This window comes from Phalangium opilio, unplaced genomic scaffold (genome assembly GCF_054372755.1).
Source record: "Phalangium opilio isolate 3A_F unplaced genomic scaffold, DU_Popi_V2 ptg000031l_1, whole genome shotgun sequence".
Classification (NCBI taxonomy): domain Eukaryota; kingdom Metazoa; phylum Arthropoda; class Arachnida; order Opiliones; family Phalangiidae; genus Phalangium; species Phalangium opilio.
In genome coordinates this window covers 13,118,233-13,145,685 of record NW_028324158.1, presented here as the reverse complement: position 1 = coordinate 13,145,685, position 27,453 = coordinate 13,118,233, and the positions used below count along the sequence as shown (strand labels likewise).

Genomic DNA, 27,453 nt, shown 5'->3' with positions numbered 1-27,453 from the left:
TTTTTAACAATATGCTTTGCAATTTGTATGTATCAAAACATAGCTTACATCCAATTGTATTTGCAATTCTCGACAACCGTTGATATTTACATCGACAATCCTATGACAATTGAATCACCCGGTTTTACATTATGCAAAGTTAAATACAGGTAAGTATTCATTTGTTTAAGAGGTTTTAATTTAGAGTTAAATGTTTAATTACGTATAAAGTTTCGATAGGGCCAAATTTTGCAATTTTTTGAAAAAAGATAGATGTCATACTAGAACTAACAACGAACTGGTCAGTTTAATTTTTTTTAATTTAAATATTTGTAATTAATATTTTACGTCGCCACTTCTAGATGGAGAAGGCTAGAAAATTACTTGTTAATTTAGACCTTGAAACTTTGAGATCTTTGGAAAGTCAGTTGAATTCGTCCTCATTCATAATGATTTTAGACGCTGTCAAATTCGATCAGTTTCCAATAGAGTAAGAAAGATATTTTATTAAACAATTAAAGGGAAGGGGTAAGCCACTTGAGTTTAACAAACGCAAAACTAAGTTGTTTACCCCTCGGGTAATATTTATCACAACAATATTAAAGTTTCTAACCAAATTTCTACAGAAACAAAAACGACTTCTTTTGGTCAAATCGCAGTTGTTACGGTCTCAACACTTGCTGGACAAAACCGGACTTTGACAAATTAATTTATGACAATACCTTCTGTAAGAATTAATACATGTTTAAGTTAATTAAGCGTGAAATTTAAGTCATTTTCTCGCGCAGCTTTTTATGGAAATTTGCATTTTAACTCCCCCGAAAGTTACCTGCAATTAAGGGAACAACATTTGGCGGAATTGTACATACATAGCCCCGAAGAGATACCGTTTAGAACGTTGGAAAAAGTTTTAATGAGACCCGGGATGTATTATTCAGTTCATTTTTCATTGGTAATCAAATCCCGGTGATTAATTAGTTGCTTAATTAAGGACATACATGCAATTAAAACTATATATGTATATTATAGAAGGAAATTAAATTTCTCAAACCACCCTATCAAACTAATTGCCGAAATTATACGCACGATTGGTATAAAAATGGCGGAAGTGGTCCACTCAGCATGGAAGTAATTGATTATAATTAATTTTGTTCGATTAAAAAATAATTTAAATAAAATGCAACAGAATTGCTTCTTGGAATGTTTTCGAAACGCTTCCCTTCGCAATTGCGGTTGCATCGCCAATAAACTACCCATATTTCAACACGGCAATAAATGCGCGGGGAAAATTAATCAGGTATTCCATTAATCAAGGTTTAATTATATATATCTCAATTAAATTTAATTTATTTCATAAAGCATAGATGTAACGATATGAAAGATAAGGAATACGATAAATGCAAAAAATTATGTCGTACGGATTGTTCGTAAGTTAATAAGCAGCATTTGATAACTTAATTAATTTCCGATAATTGCTTTTTACTCAGAATCAAGACTTTTGACTATGAAATGGTTGCCGATTTTCTCTACGAAGATAACGTAAGATTAAATAATTAATTAATCTCTGAATGATTCAAATTAACCTTGATTAACTTTAATTTAGGGTATAAGCAAACTTAAAGAGTAAGTTATAAAATTAACCCTAGTTGATTAATCCTAATTAAAATGTGTACTCGTACAGAAAGGAATTAAGTTTCAGATGCACAATGAACCGACTTGAAATCATGCATTACGAACATAAACCTCAAATCAAGGTATTTTCATAGAAGAGGGTCTCTTTTTAAGGTTGAAGTAATAGAGGCTAATTATAAATTTTTCTTAATTACTGTTTAGGACGTGGAGGTATTATTCTACGTTGGGGGATTTTTGAGTTTATGGTTGAATCTTTCGATTCCGAGTATCTTCCAATACGCTTTTAGAACGGCTCGATTTGTCCGCGACGAAATAAAACATTTTATCGATTCTCGAGCTAACCATAATAAATATTAACCCTCGAGAGATCAATGGGTTCCAACAGGAATAAATACAGTTAATGGGAATCCTAGCGTAGTCATTTTCTCAATATATCTAGCCTAATGAGCTAGACTAATCAAAGTATTTCGGAGGATTTTGTTGGAAGAACTAGCATATTATGTTCTGATGGCCGGCCGACAAAACTCGCCTTGAAATTACCACAGGATATATGGGGGCGCACAAAGATTCCTAGTAGCTGTATGCATTCCTGGTTCCAACAACAAGACACGAGAACAAAATTGTAACTTTTCCCAATTGAAAATAAACTTGTGTCCACTAACCGAATCGTATACACACAATAAAGTGTTTCAATTTATTTAATTCACCCATGAATATGTAATTACGCTGATATTCATTCCTGTGACCGAAGAGATACCTTATAATTTATAGTATTCATGAGTGGCTAATAAATAACATTCAAAAGCTAATTGAATAAATAATGATTCGTAGCCCACGAATGAACTACACGTAGAAAAGTTACAAATATTAACAGGGTTCGTACCGATTTCCCTGAGATTTCCAGGGTTTTTTCCCGTGTATTTCCCCTGATATTTCCAGGTTTTTTCCAGTGTATTTCCCCTGATATTTCCAGGTTTTTTCCGTGTATTTCCAGGTGCAAGATCACCTAGTAACTGATGGTGTGTTTGTGTTTATTCAGGGCAAACTTACTCAAGCCTCACAAATTTCCTTAATTTCCCAGACTTTTACTATAGAAAATTATAAATTTAACTGAGTTTTCACCTAAATTTCTATTGAACAATTTTATTTCCCTGATATTTCCAGGTTCGTTTGAACCCTGAATAAGTACTTGGGGTATAAAAATAAATTCTTGTACTTGAAGTCGACCGTAAAATTAAGATTGGGGCAAAATAATAGGAATATATTGTAGTAGGTATTTCGCGTGACAAAACAGATCGTTAAACGTTATGCAAAACTCTACACTGTACAATTTCAGGACAGATTAAGTAAGGCCAGTACTCGGACAGCACGTGTTTTGAAAGCGAAATTTTTCCAATTTACTTAAAAGACGGGGAACGCTGTTTTTACATTTAAATACTTTCTAAAATGAGCGTGCAAAAATCGGAATAAAAGTCTTATTTTGTCCCAGAAAGTGTTTTTGATCCCAAGGAAGGTTTTCAGGCGAGACATGTTGCTGTGGATTTTTCTACTTGGATTTTTTAAAGTCTACGAATCTACTGAAGATAATGGCAGGTAAGGAAAGAATAAGATCCATCAATTCATAGGTTACTATAGTGATAAGAATATTATACATGTCATTTAAATATCGAAAAAGGTGCGAAAATTCCCAAAAAGATCCAATTGAAAATATATTACCTTGCGATTATAAAAATTTTAAAGTCCCTACTTGGAATGGTAACTAATTAACATTAAGTTAATCATTTTAAATTGTGGTAAAGAATTGAGCGTTCCAGGTCACGCGGTCAAGGTCGAAATTGGCTTACAAATTTACGATATTTACGATTTAAATGATGAAACTATGGTAATGTTTAAAATATTAAAATTTGGGTTTAATCGGAATTTGATTAAATTATATTAAATTAATTAATCAGGACTTTTACATTCATTTAATCGTTAACGAAAACTGGACGGATCAACGATTGAAATTAAACGTCAGTTTTCTCGGACATCGTCCTATCCTGCTTCCCAAAGAAGTGGCCAATAAGTTATGGCAACCCGATATATTTTTCGAAAATAGTAAATATGGTCGATTATTCGATGTGGCCATTCCAAATATAAGCTACAAACTCTTGCCATTAACTGGACAAATATATAAATCCGCCAGGTAAAGTAGTCCCCCATTAAAGAAAACAAAAAATAAGCATAGCGTGCTTCTCGTAATGAGCTCGACGGACAATATTTTAATTAAGATATTGCGGTTGTAGGTTTGCTTTGTCTTTTAATCTATGTTTGGTGTACAGGTATTTGCTGAAAATAAGCTGCGCTATGGATTTGCATTTTTACCCAATGGACACGCAAACGTGTACCGTCAAAATTGCTCTGTGTTAAGTATTTTCCATTTTAATTAAACATTATGTTCCTTATTAAGCTTGAATGAAAAAACTTCGTGACTTAGAACAGTTTAAGTAAGACTCATAATCAAGGTCCAGCCCAAACCGCTTGACCTAGAAGACTGAAATTTTGTAGGGACTTTAGTCTTAAATAGTAGAAACGCGCTAAGAAAGATTTGTCCAATTCACCGCTATCTTGAAAAATGGCGGCCAGAAATGTAACAATAAAACCATATTTATGGAATAACGTACATAATTTTAATTTTAAAGAGGTCACGTAGGTAAACTGCGCGCGTGAATTTGTGAGGGTTAAAAAGAATAGTAATTTTAGTGAGCACCCCCTCGGAAAAGTGTACGGATCTTGCACAATTATTTCACAGAAAACGTAGGCCTAAGTGTTGAGTGTAATAAAATTTTCTTTAGTCGCGACCCCCGATGACCAAGCGGAACTGACCTGGGTTCAGAAATCGCCCATGGATTTGAAAACTGACATAGTTTTACCGCAGTTCTCAATAGCTCAAACATCACTGTCAAAAGTAATAGATCCGTGGGAAACCGGTAAACTTGACCCAAAAATAAAACCACCTCCGACTATTATTAAAATGACCTTTGACATTACAGGAAATTATACGACCTTATTGGCCAGTTTCACATTTAACCGTTACATCATGGCATCATTGGTTAATATCTACATTCCGAGTATTTTGGTGGTCTTTCTATCATGGTTGTCATTTTGGTTGGATGTCGACACGGTACCAGCTAGGATAACTCTAGGGGTTACTTCTTTGTAGGGGTCAATTAGTAATCTTGACCCAGGTCTGTTAATTTTAACCCTGATTAATTATTGTAGGTTGACGGTAGCGACCCAAGTTGTCCAATCACGAAGTTCCCTCCCACCTATCGCCTACATTAGCGCCTTGGACGTCTGGCTTTTCGTATCGGTCAATATGGTATTCTTGACCCTGGTAGAATACGCCGTGGCGTATTATTACACGTATTATTTTATGAAATCCGAATCACCCTCGGTTTGGGTCAAAATTAGGGATAGGGTAAGTTTTCTCCGTGAGAAAAATTGTCACGATGTCACTAGAGAATTATAATTATAATTTTAATCGCAGTTAAGTCCAAAGAAGAAAGTTCGTAATTTCACGTCACCTGAGCAAAAACAAGTACTTAAAACGTTAAGTAGCGGTAAGGACACACCCCCGCTAGACCGGAGTACCGAAATAATCCCACCAATCTGCAAAGCGGACATAAATTTAAAAATTAAAAATATTTCTAACTTGGATCATATATGCCGATACCTTTTTCCGGCGGTTTACTGTATTTTTAACATCGTCTATTGGTCATATTGTCTTTCTAATTAATAAAAAAATTAAACGATTCAATTAATAACAACAATCTAGAAGTTAAATTGAAAGGCGTAATGATAAACTTAACTTATCTTAAACTGAGAGTGAAACCAAAATGAAGAAATAAATCAACTCGTACGTCAAGAGTTTGACCTGGAAAACTTGAGAAAATTAGTTCATATAAAAGATAATTTTGTCTTAAGGCTAATATAAATAAAACGTATATAGAGAGATAAAAATTTGCTGGTTTTATATTAACAATGTACTTGTCATACAGGCGTGATGCATATAAAAGTGTGTGCGTGAGGCGAGATATGACGCGAGAACGGCGGCGTTGAAGCAACCAACGTATGTATATAATTAACTTCATCTACACACGCTTCTAGATCAACAACGCGCGCATTCCCTACCCTTGACTCAACATTATCATACAACCGGCGACGAGGAAAGTTATTTTAAGTAGTTATCATTTTTATCTGAAGAAACCCAAACCGGTTCGGTCGGAAGAAATTACATCAATTTCTTACTTCACTTCTTATTTGGTAATCAAGAAACTTGTACGTACAGAATTAAGGACCCAATTTCAATTGATGCTAACACGCGTTTGAACACGATGACTTTGTAAAAGGTAAGATAATTTTAAGTTCTAATACATTAGTAAGAACCTTAAGCATGTATTTCTGTATACCAGCGTAAGTTCATAAGATATGTTCCATAAGTTTGTCACTGGTTACTGAGATCTTGTCACGAAGTGAGTGAGGTAGGTCATAGATCCGATTTAAAGCGACGCCTGTCAAAGGCGTAGTACAGACTAAATAGGAAGATGGACTGCAAAATTAACCACCGAGTGTAGGACTTCAATTCTCGCTTGTCGTTCTACGAAGCATAGGTAGTGTCATACTTATGGAACATATCTTATAAACTTATGGTCCCAGAATACACGCAGCTAATTTTAATACAACTTTTCCATCGGTTCGTTGAAACTAGTACATGTTTTACATAATTACACCTGCATTACGAGTACCTAGTTAAATACCAACTGGTTATGGTTTCGTAAACAGCCAAGCGTACATCTACAACCATCATTTTTACTATTTTTGAAAACATCTAGCTTACATCTAGTACCATAAAACAACTCTTTAACTTTATTAACTATACAGGATAGTTTATATAACGCGCCTGCCTCATTATGCCACGGACATGGAGTCCGAGAATTTTACTGGATGACAGAACTGACCATGGTTGGAGTTGGGTCATCGCGGTATGCTGTTGTCTGGTCACTTTCGGGACATTCGGACTTAACAGAGCGTCCGGCGTTTATTACGTCGGAGTTATTGAATCTTACGGCGTCAGTCGGGAAGTGGCATCGTGGCCTTTTAGTTGTTGCGGGGCTGTTAATTGTTTTTCTGGTATAATTATTAGGATGAATGCTAATTATATAATTAGCCCGTTTTTAATTACGAGTTTCCGGTTACAGGGTTAATAAGTGGATTTATGTTCCATTTCCTAACGATTAGACAAGTGATATTTAGCGGCGTGGGTTTGTCTACTTTAGGTCTATTTTTGTCCTATTTCGCTAATGACATTATTTGGATTACTGTTTCGTACGGTGTCGTCTTTGGTAAGTCTAACCATAAGTAAATAAACAAGTCCGAATAAGTCACAAACATCATGAGAATCTAAATTAATTAATTAAGGTTTGGGCATCGGTTTCACGATCGTTTCAATGCCACTAATTATCAACCAGTACTTTGTACGGCACAAAACCAGCGCGACGGGAATCTTCTTAGCAGGTGGTACGCTGGGTTCTTTCTTTGTACCACCCTTAGCCGAGTACTTTTTGGAAACGTACGATCTAAGAGGGACATTCCTCCTCAGCGCGGCCTTACCGTTACAAGTACTGGTCTTCGCGTGTTTTCTCAAAGCCAAACCCAGTAAAACCCTTTCACGAGTGGCCACTACCACCACCGTGACTAAACCGACTTTAGAAAACAACGAAGTAATAGTCGAATTTCGAACAAATCGACTGGACAAAGATGACCAATTACATAGTGATACGGAAAATGATCCATTAACATCCTCATATGAAAATGAACACCGCGAAGAAAATGGTCAATTGACCACCAACAAAGAGGTCAGTTATCAGTCAGAAAAACAGGAACAAGTAACGCCTTTACGCGTTCAAGACCATGCAGAACCGACACTTGAACAAAATGGCAACCAATTACATGACGATCAAGTTTATCAAAGCACCACGGTACAATTACAGGAGAAAACTGTGAAAGAAAAGTTACGGGAAGTCGCGATCTTATTGAAGAAAGTTTTGACAAACCCCATGTTCGGGATAATCACCTTTTCAAACGTGTCTTGTCACTTTCTGATCTTGACCTTCAGTATGATCACGGTTGATTTAGGGTTAGATAAAGGTCTGGAACGACACGAAGCCGTGGCCTTAGCGTCGGTTGTCGCGGTTCCGGAACTAATTGGTAGATTATGTTTCGGATGGGTTTCGGACAAGGGGTACGTCAGTCGAAAACATTTGTTAGTGACGGCCCAAATCTTCGCGGGGTCATTGTTATGCATCATGACCTTGACAAACGATAAATACTTTTTATTCACCTTGTGCGGTCTATTCGGATTCGCATTGGGTAACGCCTTTATTTTGATAAACGTGTTTTATATGCAAATTATGAAACCCGAGGAGCTTGGTTTAGCAATAGCCATGAAGCATTTCTTCACTGGATTTGTATTTCTTCTCAGACCAACTATCACGGGTAAGGTTTCGTTTGATAATATTAAGCCTATCTTTAGGACCACCCAAAATTCTGTATTCTTCGACATTTTAATATTGGGTGTTGAAGAAAGAGGTAACCATAAGTTTATAAGATATGTTCCATAAGTGTGACACTACCTAACTATACAGTTTGTAATGCTAGAGACTTACAGCTCGTGGGAGCAGGACAAGCGAGAATTGAAGTCCTACACTCAGTGGTTAATTTTGCAGGACTAATCCTATTTAGTCTATACCAAGCCTTCACAGCGCCTCACCAGACGTCGCTTTACCTCGAAACTACGACCTACGTCACATCATCAAGCTCCAGTTTGTAACAAGTGACAAACTTATAGGCATATCTTATAAACTTATGGTTCGGTTCTACCCTGTATAGAGTTTCATTATTAATAATTCTTTATCTATTTTAGGTATTTTCAGAGACGATATTGGTTCCTACAGTTATCTACTATGGATGTTGGGGGCCTTATCAATAAGCGCGGGAGCTCTTTGGAAAATTGAATCTTATTTACATTATAACAGGACAATCAAAGAAGTTATTAAAATAAGGAAAGAAAAATCTAATTCCAAATTGATTAAAGTTACTCCTTAGATTTGTTAATTCTTTTAATTAAATCCCCAACAAATAAATATATAAATTATTTATGTAACTTTGGGGTAGTTTTACCACCAAAATGGCGGCCATAATTTAACTAAAAAAAATTATCTACACCCTTTATATTTAAATCTCCCAAAATATATATATTTAAAAAATATTAAACTTGGGGTTAGTTTTACCACCAAAATTGAACTAAAAAAACAAGACCCACTGACGCCATATTGGGGGTGTTATACCACCAAAATTGAAGTAAAAAAACAAGACCCACTGACGCCATATTGGGGGTGTTATACCACCAAAATTGAAGTAAAAAAAACAAGACCCACTGACGCCATATTGGGGGTGTTATACCACCAAAATTGAAGTAAAAAAAACAAGACCCACTGACGCCATATTGGGGGTGCTATTAAGAAATTATTTTAAATAAATTGGGTAGACAAGTGTTCATTATCTTTATTTCTTATTAAAGATTATGCCAAAAAACAAACAAATAATTTATGAAATATAACTTTATACAGAAATATTACAGACTGCTAAGGTTTTACAGAGTAATTAAGTTCAAACTAATTTTAGGCATTAAACAAAATTAAGAAGTTCAACATTCACTTCTTTCTACCACCCCCCATGGCTAATAATTGTACAATCCGAATAAAAATGTTCATGGTATCCATATAAATGGAAATAGACCTAAAAAAATTATTTAAATTGCTTTAATTTTGAACTAAATCTACATTTATCATTTTAAACTTACGCATTAACTGGATCAAATGGTTTCACAGCATAAACGGGATGTGTTTCAGCCACCCTGACAATTCTTTGAGTATCATAGAGTAAAAATCCACTGAACAGTACAAGACCACCGTACATGGCAATAGAATATAGACCAGAGCCTAGTACAGTCGTAGCTGGTAGGAACATTGAGCCTAAACGAATATTTTGGACAAAAATAGTCCAACTAATTAAAAATATCCACTTGATTGTAAATAAAACCCTTCTTAGATTGTTTAAGGACCCAAAATGACCACCCCTTGGACAATAAAACCATCAGAACTTACCCAAAGATGAGGCAAAAACAACTCCGAGTCCTATGGCAAGTGGTCCACCCATATTGAGAAATTTATCGCTAGGGGCGCAAACAGCAACTGCTGAAAGACCAGAAACAACTCCTGCGGTGTAGAGGGCGGCCTTCATGATGATAGGACCCCCCAAAAGGCACAAGGGGGCCACAACGGCACCCATAACACCACTATGCAACATCCAAGCCATCTGTTTTGTTCCAAATCCTTCAGAATACGGAATAGAACGAGCTAAGATCCCGGTTCCCAACATGGCGGCAAAGGTGGCACCAATTGCCAACCAAGAGTTTCTCATCATCAAGTTTAACATGGCTGGGGAACGTAAAACTGCCGCGGCTGATGCAGAGGTAATTATAATACTCCCACCAAAATACATGTATGTTGATTGGATCCTGCTTTTAACATACTCTGGCCATAACCTAATAACCCGGTAATTAAGTTAGCTTGGTACTAATTAAAAAATAATTACAATTAAACTTGCATTGATTGCTCAAGGATTCCTTGTTTGTTGGACAGTCCCAAGCCATAGAAACACAAAGCTCCGATCCCAAGTGCAGAGGCACCGGCTAAAGCAGCTTTTCCCATATTTAAAGCAGTACCTTGAGCTGGTGCCATGGCCATTTCCTTTAATGTCCTTCTTCTGGCCGTTCTACTAAGGGTGCTTCTACTGTCATTGGAGATACATTGGAATCTAGCAACCCACGGACTAGTTTTGCTTGATTTTTGGAAAGTAACTCGGCCAACTGTGGAACTTAATTGACTCTTAGCAAACATCCCGAACGCGGGATTCGTGCAGAGTTTTAACACCAACATCTTTTATTATTTCTGATAAAGAGATTGATTCTGCCGAAATAAATACCAAATATTGCATAAGCCCAAAAGAATTAGACAATCTACTGAATCTAGCAATCTTTATTGCAGCCAAGGCTTAAGAAGATTTTATAAAATTTCTAACTGAAGACGTAGATAAATAGTTTATTAGGATAAAACCGGATCAAATTTGGGTTTAATAAAGTATTTTAAAGTTAATAATGAGAATATAAACATAATTACCTGTTCTTAAAAGTAATGTAATGAATTTTAGAAAGTCAAAAATCGTTCGCAGCTACAACTTTCGAGAACTTTCTGCAATTATGCAATACAGTACTGTTGCCAGCTGATTGGTGGAGATTTCCCAGAACGGCGCGCCGCCCGTTTGTATAAAAATGACGGGGGGGGATAGAACATTCGAGGAATGCAATCTTCCGCTGGACTCGAACAGCAACAAACTAAAATCAAGCTAGGTTGTTTTAAACTAAATAAACTGCCTTAACTTTTAAACTTTGAACTAACTATGCCTGAAAACTATTAATAGATCACGAATCTTAACAATTAAGGGTGCTTAGGTCATTTGGTTAGTTGTAGGGTACATTTTTCGAAAGTATACATATAGCTACTAGGAATCCTTGTGTAGCTACTTTCTCGAAACGTATTTAGGCGGATTTTGTTAAAATTAACTCGCTTAACTTCAAAACTTGAACTAGATATGCCTGAAAACTATTAATAGATCACGAATCTTAACAATCAAGGGTGCTTAGGTCATTTAGTTAGCTGTAGAGTACATTTTTCGAAAGTATACATACACCTACTAGGAATCCTTGTGTAGCTACTTCCTCAAAACGTATTTAGGCGGATTTTGTTAAAATTAACTCGCTTAACTTCAAACCTTGAACTAGATATGCCTGCAAACTATTAATAGAACACGAATTCTAACAATAAAAGGTGCGTGGGTCATTTAGTGAGTTGTAGGGTACATTTTTCGAAAGAATTCATACACATACTAGGAATAATTGTGTAGCTACTTTCTCAAAACGTATTTAGGCGGATTTTCTTAAATTAAACACGTTTAATTTCAAACCTTGAACTAAATATGCCTGCAAACTATTAATAGAACACGAATTCTAACAATAAAAGGTGCGTGGGCCATTTGGTTAGTTTTAGAGTACATTTTTCGAAAGATTACATACAGCTACTAGGAATAATTACGTAGCTACTTTCTCAAAACGTATTTAGGCGGATTTTTGTTAAATTAAACTCGTTTAACTTTAAAACTTGAACTAGATATGCCTGAAAACTATTAATAGAACACGAATCTTAAAAATTAAGGGTGTGTGGGGCATTTAGTGAGTTGTAGGGTACATTTTTCGAAAGAATACATACACCATCTAGGAATAATTGTGTAGCTACTTTCTCAAAACGTATTTAGGCGGATTTTTGTTAAATTAAACTCGTTTAACTTTAAAACTTGAACTAAATATGCCTGCAAACTATTAATAGAACACTATTTCTAACAATAAAAGGTGCGTGGGCCATTTGGTTAGTTGTAGAGTACATTTTTTCGAAATAATACATACACCTACTAGGAATAATTGTGTAGCTACTTTCTCAAAACGAATTAAAGCGAAAGTTCTAGACAAACTTGGCCTCGCAAACAATCCAAACTAGCAAGGGAGGCAATTAAAAATGTAATCTACAACCGTAACAACTCTCGCCACGGGAAGGCAGACCCACGACTTGAGAGTCACCTGTGGGGGAGAGAAAAGGGTTAGTGCGCGACACCTGTAGGGGGAAAAAAGATAAATTAAACATTAGAAATGCAGTAATAATAATATCATAAATACAACAAAATTAATAACAACAATAAAAATAACACTAATAATTATTATTATAACGCGATACCTGTGGAGTAAAAATATTAATAAATTATACATAATAAAACAATAATAATAATAATGCGACACCTGTGGAGAAAAAATATAAACAAATTATATTTACGCAATAAAAAATAGTAAATAAATACACATTTTTCGATAAAAATTCATTTTTTATATTATTAATAATAGTAAAGATAATTAATATCAATCATAGTAAAAGTAATATCGATTTATTCACATCAAAATCGCGATTATTTACGGCAAACGCGTCACGCGTCAGTCACAAATTCCCCTCCCCCCCAAAAAGTCACAACAAATAACAAACATATAGGACAAATAGACGCAAAGAGCAAAAAACAATGTTTAAACAGATATAAACAATGTCTTTACTCTTGTTTTATCAAAATACTTAAAACTAAAAGGCATTAGTAAAGGGATCGTATGTGGGCACCTACTTGGGACCCAACTCCCACGGTGATGGGAAGTGTGCAGTGGGTCCCGTTGTCCCATGTTAGTAAAAAAGATAGTCAAGGAAATGACCCCAAACCGGAAGTCGACCAACGTTAGTGGAAGCCCCGCGGAATGGGGGCCCACCCAATAATAATAATTGTACCAGTACCACGCGAAGATTAATTACGTACACGGACAATTTATTACTGAGTGGACACAACACAACACAATAAACATAAAGTAGACCATTTAAACCCTTATTCAGATTTCCCATGGTTATTAAATTCAACCAATAGGAGATCAAAAGGATTGAAATGTTCTATTTGCCTCGCATTAGGAGGACTGAAGGTCTCTGATGAGCTTTTTGGGGGGAAAGATTAGTACAATATTAAACACTTTAAAATAAACTTAAATAATGGTTCGAGTGTACAAGTCTGGTAATTGGAACTTAAAAAACAGTTCGCGATTAACGCAGTCAGGGACAGCACGAAACCATGGTAAGTAGTAGGTCCTGGCTAAGATAAAAAAATATGTAGGCAAGATTCTTTCAAATCATAAAGAATGATTCGTCCAAATCAAGAGAGAGAGAGTGAAGAATGGGAAAAGGTAAATTGGAGAAGATAGAAGATGAATCGATAAAGAAGAACGATTCACCGGAAGTTCTCGATGATGACTTGAGAGTAACTATACATAGTTTACACGCAAGGAGGATTCATACCATTTGCACAAGAAGACCAAGGCAACTTAAGAGTGTAAAATATCAGACGATTTTACACACTAAGTCACTCGGTCTCCTTGCGCGAATGGTATAAATCCTCCATGCCTGTAAACTATGCATAACTACGATCGAGACCCGACTACTTTCTCGATAACGCGTTTACTAACCGAACCGAACCGAACCGAACCGAATTACTCTACTTCCCCTCCCGCCGCATTTTCCCAAAGAAATTGACACAACAACAAAAACAACTTGAAGAATGTATATTATTTTTTTTTCTTTGTTTTTGAAGAGTTGACAAACTTAACATCTTATTTTATTTAAATATATCGACGTGTAGAATGAATATTTCAAGCGTAACTTATATTGTGTCTCAAAGACAAACGACGTGCTGTAAAAAACATCCTAAATTCTATCCTTAACATAACCTAATTAACCTCTGACCCCAAACCTCCGCAGAACAATTAGTTCTTAGCATTGAAGGCTCAAGGTCAACGGGTCTAACACTAAATAACCTATAAACCTTTCGCTTTGTAAACGACCAAATTTCTCCACCCAGGACCTAACTAAATGGGACGGCGTACTAAGCTAAAAACCCCCTGTCCTGGACTTTGAAATCCGGAAGTATACGCAACTAGGGTTTTAAAAAAACACAAAATAGCTCAACCTAAAATTCAAACTTAACTAACACGTGACCACACTCCTAATCTGACTAGATTAACCCTTGGCGACCCCAGTCACGTCAGGTGCTCATGCATGCACCCGGAAGACCTAGGCCCCGCAGGCACTAACTAAATAAATATACACTCCTGACAAATAAACCAATCTGAATTCGCAGGACCTAGGCCTAGCTGTTATAAATAAACTAAGCCTAGGTAGTTCCTTTGAAGTCAGATATGTTTAAAAAAAACCCTATTCTCATGGCCTAACGAAAGTGCAAGCAAGGAACTTATTTGGTCAAAGACTCACGGTACCCGACTGTTAAGACGATGTCCAATCCAAGGTGTCCATAGTTTCAGGTGCAACATCAGTTTAAAAGGTCCTGCGAAAAAAAAGTTGAATTAATCAAGAGTTCAAAGGAGATGGTAAAAGTCTTCAACGCGTCATGAAGGTGGATTAGTCTCAGCACTCCAGGTATTATTGATGACGTTGTTGCGAGTTTTTTTTTTTTTTTGGTTTTATTTCGCGTAATTTAGATAATAACCGTTGCCATTTCAATAAATGGTTTAAATTTGAATAAAACCTAAATATTCAATTAAGTACCTTGCAAAAAACCCTCTTGGGCAAACACTAATTACTAACTACTACACCTTGTACTTAAATTAATTTAACCATAACCATAGAGCGGATCCAGATGGTCCCCTACAAGATGACTTTGCCCCAAGAACTCCAGTTTAGGCTTGGCGAAAAGTAATTAAGAGGCATTCTCAGGGCTAGATTTATACGTGCACTTATAAATCTGGCCCAACAGAATAGCCACTGCCAAGCTCAACCCGGAATTCAAAGGGAATGTTACCTTGTAGGGGATGTACGGGAGCCGCGCTATTTAAATAGACTCGACATAATGGTTGAACTCGTCCTTGAAAAAATTAATGAGGACAAAATACGCATTACCTTATTGGACGCCCTGGTCCATAGGCGTGTCCGGAATCCAGAATCCATTTTTTTCGCATCCATCAATGATATAAGTGACTAATTAGTATCGTTCGCCAAGGGGTGGGACCAATCACCTTTTAAATTTAATTAAAATTATTAAAATTCTTCTAAGAAATAAAATTTTTGATTTTATTTTATTCGCGTACGATAAATTTAATTAGCTTTAAATTAAATAAACCTCGATTAAATAAACTTCATTAAGCACCGGCAGAAAAGAAGCCAATTGCGTGAGGTATGTCTCACTGGTTGGCCGAAGTAATTAGGGACAAACAATAAATTCTATTTATTTCGAAAAATAAAGTAATAAATAATAAATAAACAAATAAAAATTAAATAAACAATAAAATAAAATAAAAAAAATTAAATAAACAAAAATAAAATAAAACAATAAAATAAAATAATAAAAATTAAATAAACAAACCAACAATAAAATAAAAAATAAACAATAAACAAACAATAAAATAAAAAATAAATAAACAAACAAAATAAAATAATATACAAAATAATAAAATAATGAAAAACAAAAATAAATAAATAAAACAAAAAAATAAATAAAAGAAAAATGAATAAATAATAATAAAAAACAATAAAATAAAAAATTAAGTTTAATTTTATTCGCGTACGATTAATTTAACTAAGTTATAATTAAATAATCCTTGATTAAATCTTCATTAATGCCGTTTGCTATTGCCATGGAGTAGTTTTATGGGAGTGAAAACGAAAGTTCATTTATTATTGCTCCATGGTGGAAGACTTAAGCCTTAGACGCGGGAAAATTAACAATGAGAATGACGTAACGAGGCCTAACTACTACGCTAAAATGGCGTCGGTCCTGCCGGGATCGGAAAAGAAGCCATGGTTGTCTCCCATTCAAGGCTATGACTTAAGCCTATCGAAAATAATGCTAAGCTAATTACTTAAATCTATCCTTTCAAAAAAGCTTCATTCTAACCCAATTTTATCTAAAAACCCTTCTAAGATGCCTTAGTGTTTAACCCCCGGCTAAAATTAAACTAATCTCAATAATTAAACGGGCTAAAACTAAAACAAGATGGCCCCGGCCATATTAACGTTTTGCCTTGGCTAGCTAAATTTATTGTAAGGTGACCCCGGCCTATATACTTTACGGTTATTTTTTCTTTTAATTATCAAATATCATTCCAATTATGAACAAAAATAATCTAGCTTGATTTTGGGTTATAGATTATGAAACAAGTAAATAACCAACTTCTGTCCTATGAAATGGAACAATTTTCTTGATATTTTTGTTGCAAACCTAATATTTGTGGGATAATTGATGCGTTTGGGTACTAAAATTATTCATTGATTGCACGCTTATGCAATATGCAATATGCAACAAGCGCTTAGAATTAGCCCCGAGTCATGTTCTCTTGAAACTTGAAGCAATAGAAATGAAGTAATTTGCATAAGCCCTAAAGAACAACGCTAGACGGGACACGGAAACGGATGGTGGAGATAAAGATCCTTTTTGTTTATGATGTACTAAGCGTTAATTAATCAGAGAAGCTGGAACCGAAAAAACTTACAAAAATCTCATAATATTTGTGCCAAAAAAGTTAATTTAAAAACAATTTTATATATTTTAATTTAGTATAAAACAATTTTAGAACTAAAAATGGGGTTGACGGGACGCCCAGCCTGCCAGCCAGGGTCGGACCAATACTTTTCCGAACCTCTAAAACGCGCGAAACTAAAAACTTAGTAAGGAAATAATTTATAAATAAAAATGTGGTAGAAGGTACGCCCAGCCTGCCAGGCAGGGTCGGACCAATACTTTTCCGAACCTCTAAAACTCGCGAAAGTAAAAACTTAGTGAGGAAATTTTTCTCAGATTCCGCGCCTAGAACGAAAAGTTTCACTAGTGCCATCGTCCGGAGAAAACGCGAAGCTTGATCTAGGTGAAACAAAAATGGCAGGCCTGAGACCTGTAGCATCAACGGCAGTGTATGTGACGTTTAAACTTATAATTAAGTGCCTAATGAAAATTAGTACTCGAAATTTTTTGCAATGAATGAACCACAATTTTCAGAAGAGAATATTTTCAAAAATGGTAAGTGTTGAAAACCTAATCACCCTAATATTAACCAGATTAGTTATGTAAACTCTTAAGCCTTGGTCATAACACGAGTATAAAATTGGTCATACTGTTTTGTTTTGTTTAGTACCTGTTGCTCTCTCTCTCTTGTGAAAATTGCTACGAGTATTACACATATTTTCCAAAAGATCCTACTGAAAAAATTCGAAAAGCTCTTCAGTCAAACTTTAAGGGAAATGAATTCACACAGTATGGAATTATAAACGAAAAAAACTCTTGTTGCTTTAAAAAAGAGTCTAATTTAAAAGTAACGAAGATTGGTTTGAAGTCAACCCTTCTTATCGATTCTTGGGGTGTTCCCCTGACGGTCTAGTCAACGATAATTTGGTCGAAATGAAGTGTCCAGTCATTGGTGAAAAAGGAAACTTAGAAACAGTCCTCAAGAAAACTCCTTACGTAATCAAGAAGGACAGAACATTTTCTTTGAAACCCAAACAAATGTATTATGGGCAAGTGCAACTTAGTTTGGCCCTTTTAGGACTTCAAAGTTGTCATTATGTAATTTATTCAAACTGGAAGATGATTGTTTTGTTATATGTGCCTAAAGACCAAAAATTTATTAACAATCAATTAACCAAGATTACAAATTACTTATTTCAAAAGGTTTTTTTGCTTATTTTAATTACTACATTCCAAATTATTTGAAATGGAAAAATAATGGAGCAAATAAGGCTGAAGTGATATTTTTAAGTTCCTTAAAATGTGATAGAATCTTACAAATTTATTAAATAAAATTGTTTTACAAAATTTCACGAGTCTTGGGTGCATTATTCATTTGCATTTTTTTTCACGGGTTTTAGCAAGCTTGGGAACTGCGTAAGAGTTAATTTAAAATGATTTGAGGTCTGAACTTTACTTATTCCAAACAAAGCTGATAGAGCGGTGAATGAAATGCCAAGTTTTAGTTTCATGAGTGTCAAAAATACCCTATCTCGAGACTCGTAGTTTCCCCCATTCTTGGCCCTCTCTACCTTATTTGTCCATGAAAAAGGGGTATGAATTTACTGTTAATATTTTTAATGATTGCATCAAATAGACCAGTACTCTTTAATCCTGTTAATGAAATTATAGAGGGGGCATTCAATATTCCATTAGAAGCATTAACATAACATGTATGATTTTCCAAGGTGTTGACCATAATGCATTTACAGGGTTGCCACGGAATATTCAAAACCAAATTCCCTGACTTTTCCAGGTTTTCCCTGACCTTTTTCTGAGATTTTCCCTGACCTTTTCGGCCGAAAGTGTAAATGTTTACAGCACGTTTTAAGTGGTGCTTATAATTAAATAAAGTCTCTACATTTAAGTTTTCCAATGTATTTTTCACACCAAAAAGATTAAGAACCATTTTCACCTAAATGATTAAGAAAAATTTTATCTAGGATATAAATAACAGTCTGAGAGATTTCTTTAGAGAGCATTAACTTTACAAAAACAATTCTAGACATTTTTTAGGATTGCTCTAGAGTTCACTCTGTGTTAAGAGAGGATGAGAAGAAACTTTCATTACTCTTTCAATAAAGACTTATCCCCAGAAATTTTACCTACTAAAATAAAATTCCCTGACTTTTCCCTGACTTTGCTGAAATTTTTCAAATTCCCTGACTTTTCCCTGACCTTTTTGGCCCATTTTCAAATTCCCTGACCCGTGGCAACCCTGATTTATCATTGGGGTTTGGAGTGGTGCATTTGTCGGTCGTAGTTTCCTCGGTAGTTTGTTGAACAGCATCAATCCCCAATCTTTCAGCTAGAATTTCTGCGTCTGCTGGTCCATTTATTTCAGCTGTTTCACTTGCATGCAAAGTTGGAGATTGTGAGAGCTGATTCCTTTTTTTTTCAGTCTTTCCAATCTCCCATTAGCCTTGAACTATTGTTGTTGATCATGTTTCCTTAACGGGAGTTTTTTGGAAGGAACAGCCAAAGGTCCAAGTCTGGGAGGGTAACTTAACTTATCTACAATAATAACTCTAATTATAATTGGTTTTAAATTAATATTATACGCTTAAAACATACCTGAATGTTCATATTTCGGAATGAAGGGAGCAGACAACCATGGACTTGGTGTGTGGTTTACCCATTTTTAAAGCTATATCCCATTGTTTCGACAATTTAACGTCGCGCGGAAATTGGTGAAAGCGGACACCTCTCATTATTTATACACCCATACACGCTGCAGTATTTAACCATTGTTTAATTACGTTTAAATAAACAGCAAATCTGACAAAAACTAGCCAAATTATCGTTGAGCAGATAGTTGAGTTGTTGATTTAATTTTATAATTATCTTTGAGCAATTCAATTTAATTAACTTTAATTAAACCATGAGTATGTTGATTGCGTTTGTCATTAATGGTATCGCCGGAATCAAGTTACATTTAAACACCTGATTAAACTAATCATCGATCATCCACCTTGCAATAGGCAGACTAGACGGAGTTCGCAAACTTCGCAGTCTATTTATGACATCTCATGTTGCCCTCTATTGAATCTCTCAACAACTATCGTTAAATTTATTACTTAAATAATATAATTTTTTTTAAATATAATAATCATATTAGCTAATTATAATTATTTAACTTTAAATGAGTATGTTTCATTGATTTAAATCGCATTGCTAAAAATTATTGGCGGGCGCTAGGCAGTCATTCTCTCTACTCTCTCTCCTCTCCCACTTACAAAATCCAGCCGCAGCTGGTTGCCGCGCGTCGGGAAGGGGAGGGTGGGTGGGGATCCACAAACTTCTACCTCTCTCTACTCTACAGTCTAACTTAACTCGGGTTTTGTACTAAGCAAGCGTGGCTTCGTGGTAACGCGCTCGCTCGGCCGTCTTCACTGACGTCTCGTATGGATTAGGACATGGCAGGTTCAAACCCCGGCACCGACGGGAAAAATAATTTCAATTGAAATTAAATACGTTACGCCACCTATGAGGTGTAAGGTGAACTACGGATGAATTTCGAGTCGAAAATTCGCGGGAAATTTGAAATTTAAAAAGTTTATTTATGAAGAATCTTATTATGCGGTTACACCAAATCCAGCCAGCCGTCCAGCCAACAGAGGGCGGAACAATAGTTTTCCAGCTCTAAAGAGCGGCAAAACTAAAAAATTAAGAGCTAGTTCCCTGTAATGCTTACCTACTAGCTGGCGATCTAAAATGCCGCTTAAAAACTCAAAACGAGCCTAACGAGGAAGACAGGGGGAGGGGTTTAAATAAAAGAAAGCCCAACCCCCTTTAGGCGAACTTAAAAACGCCCGCGAAAAATAACAGTGACGTAATGAGGCCCGTTTCGGCAAAGAAGCAATGGCGGCCTTCCTCCCCACCTAACAGAAAAACTTTCATTGTCTACCGCGAGAGCGGACATATTGGAATCCCACAGGCTTCTACATTACTACTATATTCTACCTTAGATGCTAGGTAATTTGAATAAAAAAAACCCGATTTATTTTTATACCCGTACTATTAATTTAATTAAGTTCAAATTAAATAAAACTGTTCATTAATTAAGCTTCATTAAATCTCGGCTTTATAACCCGAAAACTTTCCCAGGACGCGACTTAATAAATTTCCAAAAATAAATTACACGCATGCACCGAGAATATTTTAAAATATAATTAATCTAAAATATATTTATACCGAGTCAAAATTAAATAAATCCTGATTGTCTCATTAAATTAACACTAAATCACTTCCATCAAGTGACCCACCCTACTACCCTAAAATGGCGGAGGGCTGCCGCGATCGGGGAAGAAGACATTGTTATCTCCCGTTGTAGGTTATGACTTAAGCCTAACGCAACAATTAGCGGCATTAACGAAAACAATACTAAGTTAATTAATTATTTCTATCTCTTAAAAAAATCTTCATTCTAACCCAATTTTATCTAAAAACAGTTCTAAGCCTTAGTGATTAATCCCTGGCTAAAATTAAGCTAATCTCAATAATTAAACGGGCTAAAACTTAAAAATTAAGAGCGAGTTCCCTAATATGCTTACCCCGTCAAGAGCCGGCTAACAAAAAGGACGATCGCCGCGCTTTCGTCACCCTCGTTAACACAATGGAAGAAGACGACCGAACCACCGGCCACCGCGTAGGGGTTTACATAAAAGAAAGCCGAACCCTCCCTTTACGTGAACTAAAAAAATAGTGTCATAACTACAGTATAATTATGGGTTTCATATTAAGCCTAAACATTTGGCTTATACGTCATGGCTAAAGTTCCAATCATAAGAATACCTAAAAATACACCTTCCCTGTATATCCCTTGGCTCAAATTAATCTAATATCAATTATTTAAGGGGCTAAATTGATAATAAAAAAAAGAGAGAGCATCTTACCTTGACAATAGGTCGAACAGCAGAAGACGGCAATTAAGAGGCAGGCAAAGAGTGCAAGGGCTGGAAATAAGAATTTTCAACGGGACAGTATCTTTCTTACAGTTATTGGACACTTGTTCGCTTGTTTTTCGAAAAAAAAAATTACAAATTTCAATTATTTATAGACCAATAACTTTAGGTGGTCCACTGGACAAAAGTGGAAAAAGTATTTTCTTATTTCCGCTCCTGCACTGGCCGCATCACGGTGCTAAATGAATACACTTGCGACGAGATGAAATAGGCCAATGGGGGGAAACGGGGGAGACCACTTCAAGTGGAAACAAAGCTTATTTTTAAACTTATAATTATATATTATTTTTAATAAATGATAGTTTTAATAATTTTTAATGCCAAAATATGGTTTTAGCTTATAAAATTAACGAAATAAAGAAAAGTTGCAGAAAAGATGGCCTTAGCCAATAAGAATGTCAAACTGGCGCGCCATACAATGAACCAATGAAAAGGCGTCGATTCGCGCGCAGTCAGTTACTTCGTCTGCAATTCTTGTTTACCGATAAGGAAACCCGTAAATATTTGTAATTTAATATTATAGAATGAAAAAAAAAGGGATTTCCTATCTATGAAATTGGTTATAGGTGTTTTTGCGGTTCGAAATTCGTAAGAATCAGGCAGATTGACGGCGATTTGTACAGCGCAGCGGCGCTCGCGCAAACACCAAGTCCAAACTCCCAGCCCTTTAAACCACGTGGTTAAGTTTGACAGCTCGTTCAAAAACAAAACAAATGGTAAAGGATAACCTATTTTAACGTTGTGCGTGCGATTTTATGTGATTAATTAATGAAGTGATTAAATAATGAAGTGTTTAAAATGAACTATGTAATTTCTAAACTTATATCGGGAATAAACGTTGTTAATGTTGCCCAATGTGTTGAAGAATTAATTTTAAACTCTGTTGCATCGCTTTTCCATTAGATTGAAAAGAATCGATTTGCATCTATTTCTGCGAGCAAATGTAGGATATCACACTAGTAACTTAAGTGTCATAATTTGTACGATCTTTCTAAATACAGTTTTAGAGGCGAAATGATGTCCAATTCGAGTTGATTGAAAATATATAATCATCTTCAATATCCACTCCAGTCTTCGTTTCTCTTTGGAAAGAATAACCGCGAAATTTAAATGTTTATAAACACATGGTTCACATAATCCACTGTAATTTTAATTAAATAAAATTATACTTTTCCATCGCAATGACGCTATATTTTTTTCTAAGAAGCTTCATAATTTATGCAGGAAGGATTATGGTGAAACAAAATGAATAAATAATAATAATAACCGTATAAAAAATTGGATCTACTTGTAACACGCGATGGGGAAAAAAGGTGGGCTAGAAACATTAGGGTAATTAACAAAACGCATTACAGTCTGCGCCAATTTCATTTAACTTAAGAGCTTTACCACGATTGTACAATAAGTTAAATAACACTCTGAAACAGTTGCTCGAAGGTAACGTGCGATACACCTCGCCTCAATTGTGACATAAACTTTCGGATAATAATTATAATTAAAAGTAAGTTGAAAATTTTATTTTCTATTATTCTAAATGTTTACCAGCAACAACCTAAGTAAGTAAAAGTAAATATACCTTGATCAATTCCATTGTCTTTCATTTGCAAAAGTAAATAAATACCCCTATATAGTTGCATTAATTTAACGACTACCCGAGTTGTCAGTAAAATCAATACAAAACTAATTTAATCATCTAGATTCGTTTATTGGATAATTTATGCGACTAATATTTGCATTAGAAAGAAGGTATTTGGTAATAAAAAAGTTAAACCAAAAATAAAGATATACGAGTGCCACTTTTTCTATAATGTACACGTTAATCCCCTGAGAATTGTCATGAATTCGCGTGATATCATTTTATTTAGTTCGCTTCTTGTTTGCCGTAGATAACCTACGTGAATAACTTTGTTTTCGGTTAGAGCCGCTCCCATATCTTTGTCGTATTCCACAAGTAAAGGTGGTTACCCTGTTGTTCCTAAACAATTCTTGGGCGGGCGTTGATATCAAAATGATTAATCCGACCTATTATATAATAATTACCATTTGGTATCAATTATTACAAGAGATGAGTGCGCGAGATTTAACCGATTTAATTGCTGATGAAACGGAAGATAATGATTTGACTGATGATAAAATACAGCCAAATTTCTGGAAGGTAATATAAAAGCTATAGGGTTGCGTCTTTCAAAGTTCCCAGACGTTTCAACGTTTTCCCTGATCAATTTGAGTTTGTTGAAAAGTCAGAAATGTTACTTCACTCTAGTACAACTATAGGAAAAAATTTTTCTGACCCCTATAGTTTCAAATTCAGTGACTTTCCCAGGTACTAGCTGTACTGTGGCGAAATAATTTTGGGGTTGTTTCTCCCTAGAACTAAGTGATTAAATTTAATCGCGCACTTGATCTTAATTAACTCTCAACGTGTATGGTTAAAATCAGTGATATGCCATAATCACGTTTCCCCTTACGTTTTCATAATGTATAGTTAAATATTTAGGCGCCTAGAGAAAGAAAGAAAGAAAGAAAAACAGCTAGAAGCCATATATTAATTGCAATTTTTTCTTAATGAATTATGAATCACGCATCATTCAGTCATCCAATCAAGGCAGAGCTCGTGCTCGGAAATCAATAACTAATTTGTTAATTACGGCGATTAAACATTAGAAGGTTTTAAATCAAATAAGTATAAAATATAGGTGAATTAATTTCAGATGGCGAAGGCAGTTATGGAACCGACGAAGCTGAATATGACTTTGAAAGTGGTCGCTAATAGCGTAAGTCACGAATTAATTAAGTAAATATGGTTAAGTACTTCGAAATCCAGGTACAACCCAAGAAGGGGAGAGTTTAATATTGAAAGAACTGGGAGTATTTGCCCTTTTTGTGGTTGCGTATAAAAACGGGTGAAATCAGACCAAACGTGACCGGAAAGAGACTTACATATTTTTCTTGACAGTTCTTTCCATACGTTACGATACTTGAAAAGCCACCGGAAGACATAACCTACTCCGGACCAGCCATCGAAATCCTGCAAGGATTAGCGCAATCCATTGGATTCGGGTACGTTGACCTTGGAAGTAATTGTCTTTATTAATTAACGCGAGTTTCACGCAGATACAACATCTCGAAGGTGACTGAACAAGGGAGGTTCAGCGCGAAAACCGGAAATTGGTCCGGAGCCATGGGAATGCTTGCCGCCGATGTCAGTAATAATTGCTATAACATGAATTTGTAAAATATGACCTTATCTTTTGTCTCGCAGAAAGTGGATATTGCCGCCATGCCATTTATGATAAACATGCAGCGGTACAGTTATGTTTGGTTCACGCCCCACGTCATGGCGCAGGACATCACCATACTGGCCGCCCAGAAAAAGGGCGAAATAATCAACGAAGTCAGTTTCACGGCGCCCATGGATTTGGACGTTTGGTTGTACGTTTTTCTGGCCATCGCAGTGGCCATATTGTTGTTCTATTTCATCAGGGTGGTCGAAATGAAAGTGGTCAAAAATCAACGGGCTAGTTTGTACCTTTTGGCCAAACACGCCGTACATTTCTTGGGTGTCATGGTCGGAGAAGGTTTGTTTGACTACGCTACCCATTAAGATTTGTACGAATTAATTAGGGGTTTTACTAATTAGGCATAACGGAAGTGGCCTGCATCTTTGAATCGGAGAAAGTCTTAGTTGGATTCTTCTGGATTTTCGCCATCATTGTTAGCTACTGGTATCAAGGGTTTCTAAGTTCCAATATGGTCTTGGGTGACGATGACGGTCGAATCAATACAATGAGTGATTTGGCTGAAAAACAAGAAGTTCGACCCGTTTTGATTAAAGGAACATCAGTCGCCAGTATTTTAGAGGTCAGAGTTCGCCTAGGCCTAATTTGACCAAATAAATGCAGGCTTAGCAAAATGTTCTCGCATTTAGAATTCACCCGACGAGGACTTTCAAGGAGTGTGGAGAAATATCGAGACACTGGGGGAAAACGAGAGCATCGTGTCTGGTAAACAGATCTACGGTTTACCGATGTTCAAGGAAGTAATGAACCAACGAGTGGCCATCATTGCTGGAAGAATGTCTTCCGATTTTAAACTAGCCCAACAATGCTCTCATCTTAAAGACGGCAATTTTTACTTCGCCGAGGAATCCTTCTTCCCGCATTTTATCGCTTTGGCCGGCAAAAAGAAATTGAACAATTCGTTGAAATTGAAAATCAGACTCAAGTCAGTAACCCGATTTCTCTCTCCCCCGACGTTGCGTTACTGACACACCGATTTAATAACCTTTTCAGAATGAGATTACTGGACGAAACGGGGGTCATTCCCCACATGTTTAATTTGATTAAATATAAGATGCCAGTATGTTTAACGGAGGAAGCCGATACTAATTACAGCGCGTTAGACTTGATCGCCCTGATACAAGGAGTTTGGTTACTGATAGCGGGATACGTAGTCGGAATGTCCATCCTTATTATCGAATTCTTCCTAAAGTTTTCAAAGGTCAATGCTCAACGTAGTCATCAACAGTTGCAGAGACATCGTTCCTCTCAACGTCGACGTACTCTGGATTCACCAGCGCCTCCAACGTAAGTACCTTAACTGTATTTATAATAAATTCATTTTTGCCCCCTATCCTACCCTGTCCTATAGCTACGTCATCTTTGGATGGATTATTTGCATTGTTTAAAACTTAATTGACGCCATATTTATGAAATTATAATAAACACCGTGAATTATTTGAACATTTTCATAAAACAGGATTCGTGGATTTTTGACGCATAAGTCAATTTATAGCTGGCAAACCGTAAGTCTACACTCATGCACCCAATTGTCACTGTGAAAATGGCCGCCGCGTTTCAATCTTAAAAAAACACGACCCAATAGTTAAAACCCCCTTTTCTAAGATCGCAAAGATACTACGATACAAACACCCCCGCGCTGGAAAATGTTAATTAGTACTTATTACAATTAATTATTTAGAAATTTAAAACTATTTATTCCCTTATCCCGACAGACATCTATCTACAGCTCAACGCGATTACCTGAATGAAGCTGTCCCACTCGTTCTTGGGGTTAGAGGTCACGAGAGTTCGTACGGCCGTCGGAGATCAAAGACTTACAATTTTTGGGAAATCGCGTCGAGCACTGAACCATTTGAATACGATCCAGCGCAGGAGTACGAGGCATTCATCAGATTTCGATACCCAAAATACTACTAAGGCCATACCTCCCATACCATAAATAATCATCAGATTTCGATACCCAAAATACTACTAAGGCCATCCCTCCCATACCATAAATAATCATCAGATTTCGATACCCAAAATACTACTAAGGCCATCCCTCCCATACCATAAATAATCATCAGATTTCGATACCCAAAATACTACTAAGGCCATCCCTCCCATACCATAAATAATCATCAGATTTCGATACCCAAAATACTACTAAGGCCATACCTCCCATACCATAAATAATCATCAGATTTCGATACCCAAAATACTACTAATCATTATAACCCCCCTTATGTAATATATGTTAAATAATTATCACCCATCACGTGTTTGCGTGACGTATT

The 27,453-nt window shown here is 35.9% G+C and overlaps 3 protein-coding genes and 3 long non-coding RNA genes across 6 annotated transcripts; 4 read left to right on the top strand and 2 right to left on the bottom strand.

The window, feature by feature from the left end:
• The first annotated feature begins 6,318 nt into the window (after positions 1 to 6,318).
• On the top strand, positions 6,319 to 8,779 carry LOC149690732 (monocarboxylate transporter 9-like). The gene is made up of 4 exons (XM_089870535.1): positions 6,319 to 6,783; positions 6,852 to 6,995; positions 7,072 to 8,120; positions 8,542 to 8,779. The coding sequence occupies exons 1-4, from the start codon at positions 6,564 to 6,566 to the stop codon at positions 8,755 to 8,757; spliced, it is 1,629 nt and encodes a 542-aa protein (XP_089726661.1). The 5' UTR covers positions 6,319 to 6,563; the 3' UTR covers positions 8,758 to 8,779.
• A 412-nt stretch (positions 8,780 to 9,191) lies between these two features.
• Positions 9,192 to 10,973, bottom strand: LOC149690731 (growth hormone-inducible transmembrane protein-like). Its single transcript, XM_089870342.1, has 5 exons — positions 10,893 to 10,973; positions 10,321 to 10,682; positions 9,819 to 10,258; positions 9,515 to 9,686; positions 9,192 to 9,450 (listed from the first exon to the last, which is right to left on the bottom strand). The coding sequence occupies exons 2-5, from the start codon at positions 10,650 to 10,652 to the stop codon at positions 9,366 to 9,368; spliced, it is 1,029 nt and encodes a 342-aa protein (XP_089726468.1). The 5' UTR covers positions 10,653 to 10,682; positions 10,893 to 10,973; the 3' UTR covers positions 9,192 to 9,365.
• Positions 10,974 to 16,403: 5,430 nt separating this feature from the next.
• Positions 16,404 to 18,222, top strand: LOC149690730 (uncharacterized). Its single transcript, XR_016383787.1, has 2 exons — positions 16,404 to 17,427; positions 17,540 to 18,222. It is a non-coding gene; the product is annotated as an uncharacterized LOC149690730 (long non-coding RNA).
• On the bottom strand, positions 18,174 to 20,570 carry LOC149690729 (uncharacterized). The gene is made up of 2 exons (XR_016383786.1): positions 19,486 to 20,570; positions 18,174 to 19,425 (listed from the first exon to the last, which is right to left on the bottom strand). It is a non-coding gene; the product is annotated as an uncharacterized LOC149690729 (long non-coding RNA).
• Positions 20,571 to 22,663: 2,093 nt separating this feature from the next.
• On the top strand, positions 22,664 to 23,055 carry LOC149690728 (uncharacterized). The gene is made up of 2 exons (XR_016383785.1): positions 22,664 to 22,818; positions 22,877 to 23,055. It is a non-coding gene; the product is annotated as an uncharacterized LOC149690728 (long non-coding RNA).
• Positions 23,056 to 24,485: 1,430 nt separating this feature from the next.
• LOC149690727 (glutamate receptor ionotropic, kainate 2-like) lies at positions 24,486 to 27,440 on the top strand. Its single transcript, XM_089870534.1, has 8 exons — positions 24,486 to 24,649; positions 24,832 to 24,935; positions 24,990 to 25,077; positions 25,138 to 25,453; positions 25,516 to 25,736; positions 25,804 to 26,099; positions 26,168 to 26,461; positions 26,890 to 27,440. Exons 1-8 carry the CDS (start codon positions 24,587 to 24,589, stop codon positions 27,092 to 27,094), a joined length of 1,587 nt encoding a protein of 528 aa, XP_089726660.1. The 5' UTR covers positions 24,486 to 24,586; the 3' UTR covers positions 27,095 to 27,440.
• Positions 27,441 to 27,453: the final 13 nt, after the last annotated feature.